The sequence below is a fragment of the Lontra canadensis genome, unplaced genomic scaffold (genome assembly GCF_010015895.1).
Source record: "Lontra canadensis isolate GAN:19392208 unplaced genomic scaffold, GSC_riverotter_1.0 scaffold8, whole genome shotgun sequence".
Lineage (NCBI taxonomy): Eukaryota > Metazoa > Chordata > Mammalia > Carnivora > Mustelidae > Lontra > Lontra canadensis.
Window position 1 is genome coordinate 17585173 of NW_022631002.1, and position 4771 is coordinate 17589943.

Sequence of the window (4771 nt, forward strand, 5' to 3'; positions counted from 1 at the left end):
TGCAACCTTGCATAGGCCCCCTTAACCTCTTGGTTTTTCGAGTCCTCAGTTGTAAAAATGTGAGGGTTCTATGAATTTACATTTGGAGCAGAACAAGTTCAAGAAGAGCTTGTCTTTGCTTTTATTCTTCCCAGCTGGAACGTCTTCATCTCCGCTCCATGGGTCCAAATCTAACTTATCCTTCAGACCCACTTCCAAAGAGCCTTCTACACAAATCTCTGCCTCTCCAGCTGTTGAATACTTAGGGTCAGCGCCGTACAACCTAGCTGTCTCTCAGGTTAACCTTGCCGCTCAAGCCAATCACAGAATGTGGGTTTCCCTTGCCCTTTCGGTCCCCGGGACTGTGCCAGCTCACAGGTATGCTCCACGGGGAGTGTTTACTTCACTAGGGCTGGCTGGGGAGAGAAGTGTGAGGGCCCCAGCAAGGTGCCTCTCTGCCTCCACCCTGCTCTCCTCCACAAAACCCTGAGAGCCTGAAACCTGTCCCTCAAGTCACAGATTCCTTATGTGACCTCACTGGGTAGTGATGACCTCACAGGCCTTCTCACAGTTTCCATGGCAGGGTAACTACGCAAATGTGGTGCTCTCGGGGAAACTTTCCTACCAGTTCTCTACTGGATACCAATCTGTTTGGTTGCCTGAGAATGTCTGACCGGATCTTCTATATTCATTCTAACTTGTCCTCTGTACCCTGGGAGGGCAGCACAACAGGTAGGCTTAGCCCAGGCATCTGTCCAAGAGTCCCTGGTGTACACACAACTCCACCTGGCTGCCACATGTTCCTTTTGGGCTTGCCCACCACACCTCAGAATTTAACCAGCTGTAAGTAATACAAGTGGCCTGGGGCCCCGTGAGGGACTTACAGTGTTCCTGCTCACTGCCGAGAAGTGAAACGTCATCCCTTGGGCAACTATTCAGAAAGCTTCTAATGTTTATAAATGCAGCCTTTCCTTTTAGACTACAAGCTTCTTCCATTCTGACCCTTTCCAATTGACCTCTTAGCAAAAGTCAAGTGAATTTTTGTCTGCAAGTGATAAATGGGGCAGGTTGAGGAAGAACCGTTGAGGCCTCCTCATGAATCTCCGCTTCAAAGCCAGGCAGCTTCGCCGTGCTGTCGCATAGACGTGCACAAGGGTTCCCTGAGACACACCCCAGACTGAACGGCTGAGTATTGGGGAAAGGTGGTGTCATATCGGTGAGAAGAACAAAAGAGTCAAGGAGAGAGATGAGTGATACAAGACGGGAGGGCTGACGAAATAGTGTCCTAGGAGGTCGGTTGACATGAGCCTAGACTCCCTATCTAAAATCTGGCTCTGAAGCTCCCGGTCACTTGGCCTGCACATTTGGCCTTTTTCTAATCTAGATAAAAGTATCAGAGGGCTAGAGGTCAGTGTGGTTGGAAAAAGCAACAGAATGGGGCCCAAGAGGAGTTGCCAAGGTGGGAAGGGTTTTAGCCCATTTATATTACTTTTCCAATACCTGAAAGGTTTTTCCATTAAAGCCTCAGAAGTGACAGACGTTAAGAAATGCTTTTTCTGCTGTGGATGGGAGCGATGGAAAGGATCCTGGTGATAACTGTCTTCAGGTTCTACGGTTTCCTCTGAGAACGGGGAACAGATTTCCTGGTCTGCTGCTGCTGCCCTAAGCGCCACAGAATCACTTCTGCAGCCATATTCCTTCTCTAGGGAACTCACAGAGGTGAAGGCCAAGGCTGTGTTTTGGATACAGAGCAGATTAAAGGGCTTCAGCCAGAAACTGGGAGAGACATGAGAGGGGAGGTCCTGGCAGGTCACTGTATGTAGCAGAAATGGCTGATGAGATCTGATTTTCCTTCCAGCAGCTGTGGCTCCCACTTCTCCTCCTACACCTGGTCACTACCATGTCCTCTACCGAGGGTGTGGAGAAACCCAAGTGGGCTGGCATGGGGAGACATACTGCCTGGTTGGTGGCTACCGGACCTATGGGGATGCTCCTGTGGCCACCCCAGCAAAGGTGGAAGCAGAGAAACCAATTCCCAGCCGGGCTCCCAAGAGACGTCGAGCTCTCACAGAGTCGGATAAAGACCTAGGTTGCTCCAGCCCCAAAATTCGGCGATTGCAGCAAGGTGGCCGGAGGATGACCCCACAGAAGCTTGCTGGCTGAGCCACTCTCCAGGGAAGGCAAATGTTTAACCACCCAAGACAGCTAATGCCTCTTCCTGCAGTGAACCCCACTGCCCATCATTGGAGATTAGAACCTGAGCCATTCTGTCTGAGCTTTCATCGGCCAGGAGCCTCCTTCCATACTAACTGGCTATACACAAGGAGCCTTAGGAACTGAAGCTTGAAATGAGAGGCTGCTCTGAACATCCCAGGGCTGAAACTGGCCTGGAAGAAAACCTGGTGTTTCTCTGCTCAATATTCCAGAGTCCCTTCTTGGGAAGAAGAAAGAAAAGTCTGTATTCTTTGAGTCAACAAGGATCCTGGAGCAGAGAGAGGGTTCAGACTGGTATCAGCAGGGGCCCATCTATCAGATGGATTCCTGCCCTGAGTCATTGCCAGCAGCCATCAACACAAACCAAGAAAAGCCGGGCTTTTTGAAACTGAAAAAAGCAATTTGTGTCTACCCAGGGAGCCCCCTGTCTGGAGTTCCAGGAAGCAGAATAAAGAGACCCAGGAAGACCCACTCGCCAGCGCAGGAAGAAAATGGAGAGAGTTGGGTGTCACCACTGAGGTTCATGTGCTCCTTCATTCCCAGCCCTTTCTGGCCCCAGGGGGATTTCTGACTGTTCAATAAAATGATTTTGTCTAACATATTTGACTTGAAATCCAGCTTGTCCAAGCCCAGGCCCCAAACCCCTCTCTTCCCTTGAAGTATATTCCCACATGCAGAACCTGTAGTCAGACCTTCTGCCTCCAAAAAGGACCCAAGTGCAGCTTCTAATGGTGCAGCTCTCTACACCTGTGCAGATAGGGCAGGACCTGGACAGGTTCTTTAAGAAATGAAGAGCCTGATGAGAACTTCCCTCTCCATGTGCACGTGTGCGTGCATGCGTGTGCGTGCGTGTGTGTGTGTGTGTGTGTGTGTGTGTGTGAGAGAGAGAGAGAAGATGAGAGGCAGGTCTGAAAAGACTTTGTCAATCCACCCATCTATCCATTTACTCCACAAATATTTATTGAGCACCTACTAGTTGCTCAAGCTGTATTAGTGAAAAAGATGACTGAAGCCCCTCTCCTCAAGGCATCCACAAACTAAAGGAAGACACAAAGGATATAATTTCAAATGTAAGTGCAATAAAAGTAAAATGGGATAAAAGGGTAGAGTGATGAGGGGCAAGGTAGTCAGGGGAGGCTTCTTCGAGGAGGGGACAGCTCAGTGAAGATGTGAAGAACTGGAGGAGGAAATGGCAGGTGCAAAGATCCTGAGGCAGAAGTGAGGCTGGCCTGTTCTAGGACCAACTGAAAAGCCAGTGTGGCCAGAGGGAAAAGACAAGAATAAAAGATGTGGTTGGAGAAGCAGGCATGGGCCAGACCACAGCAGGCCTCATCAGCCACGGTGAGGAATGTGGATCTTAAGTGTGATGGGAAGTCACGGGAAGAAGTTGAGCAGGGTAGTGAAATGCTCAGATATAGATGCTAAAAATTTCATTCCGACTACTGTGTGCCATGGCAGTGGGGAGCTGGCTGTTACCAGCGGAATGTCTCTCTCAGCAGTTAAGGGGACCGTTGGTCCTAGGGAGTGGGGGTGGGGGAAGATCAGCAGAGAAGGAAGAGGACAGGGTGTGTGCAGGCCTGTGTGCCAGGTCTACCTGCCTTAGCATCCCAGACCCAAAGTGGGCACTGTCAGCAGCTTGTAGCCCTCAGGCCCAGGTGAAGCCCCTTACCTTTCGAATAGCACACTCACCCTCGAGGGCCATACCAGCAAGAGTGTTGCTCCTCTTCCAGACCCTCAAGGCCGGGAAAGGTCCTGATAACTTAAGAAGTTTTCCTAACCTACATTAGAGGAAAGAGGCACAGGCCCTGGGGAGTTCCCACTGTAAGTCTCTGTTAACCCCCAAAAGACAGCGAATGCCTCTTCCTGCAGACACTCCCACTACCCACTGCTGGAGATTAGACCCTCATGCTGCTCTCTGATACTTGGTGTGACTGAGGAAGATCTGCCATCCTGGAGGAGTCGTGTAGGTTGGCAATTCCCAAACATGAGGCAAACAAACTTAACCTGGGCTCTCAGGAAAACTAGAGATCCCCAGTACCTACACCAGTCCTACTGAATACATTTTTAGTGTGGGATGTGGAAACCTGTGGTCTTAAATTTTTCCCATAACTCTGATTTTATAGGAAATACAAGTGACAGAGGGACCTGTGAAATGATACCCTGGATGCAGTCAGCAAATTCCAAGACAGAAAACGCTAAAGGACAAAGGACTTGATTTTTTAACAAATAAATTGCAAGGAAGGGAGAAGGAAGAGGAACCAATGGATTAAGAGACATAACCACCAAATGCAATGTGGGTGGCCTTATCTACATTGTAATTAAAACAACTATTTAAAAATAAGGCCATCAGGGAAATTTGAACATGATAGATAATTTATGATATTAAGTATTGTGACTCTTGGGACGCCTGGGTGGCTCAGTTGGTTAAGCGGCTGCCTTCAGCTCAGGTCATGATCCCAGCATCCTGGGATCGAGTCCCTCATCGGTCTCCTTGCTCTGCAGGGAGCCCGCTTCTCCCTCTGCCACTCTGTTTGCCTGTGCTCGCTCTCTCTCACTCTCTCTCTTGACAAATAAATAA

General features: G+C 49.5%; 1 protein-coding gene across 1 annotated transcript; it reads left to right on the forward strand.

Moving 5' to 3' along the window:
• Nucleotides 1-354: 354 nt before the first annotated feature.
• DPEP2NB (DPEP2 neighbor) lies at nt 355-2771 on the forward strand. The gene is made up of 2 exons (XM_032854628.1): nt 355-711; nt 1838-2771. Exons 1-2 carry the CDS (start codon nt 576-578, stop codon nt 2140-2142), a joined length of 441 nt encoding a protein of 146 aa, XP_032710519.1. The 5' UTR covers nt 355-575; the 3' UTR covers nt 2143-2771.
• Nucleotides 2772-4771: the final 2000 nt, after the last annotated feature.

Excerpts from the sequence above, each read along its gene's own strand:
- DPEP2NB (XM_032854628.1), top strand. The coding sequence starts at position 576 with ATGTGGTGCTCTCGGGGAAACTTTCCTACCAGTTCTCTACTGGATACC. Across the intron at positions 712-1,837 it reads CTGGGAGGGCAGCACAACAG|CAGCTGTGGCTCCCACTTCT; the intron begins GTAGGCTTAGCC and ends TTTTCCTTCCAG.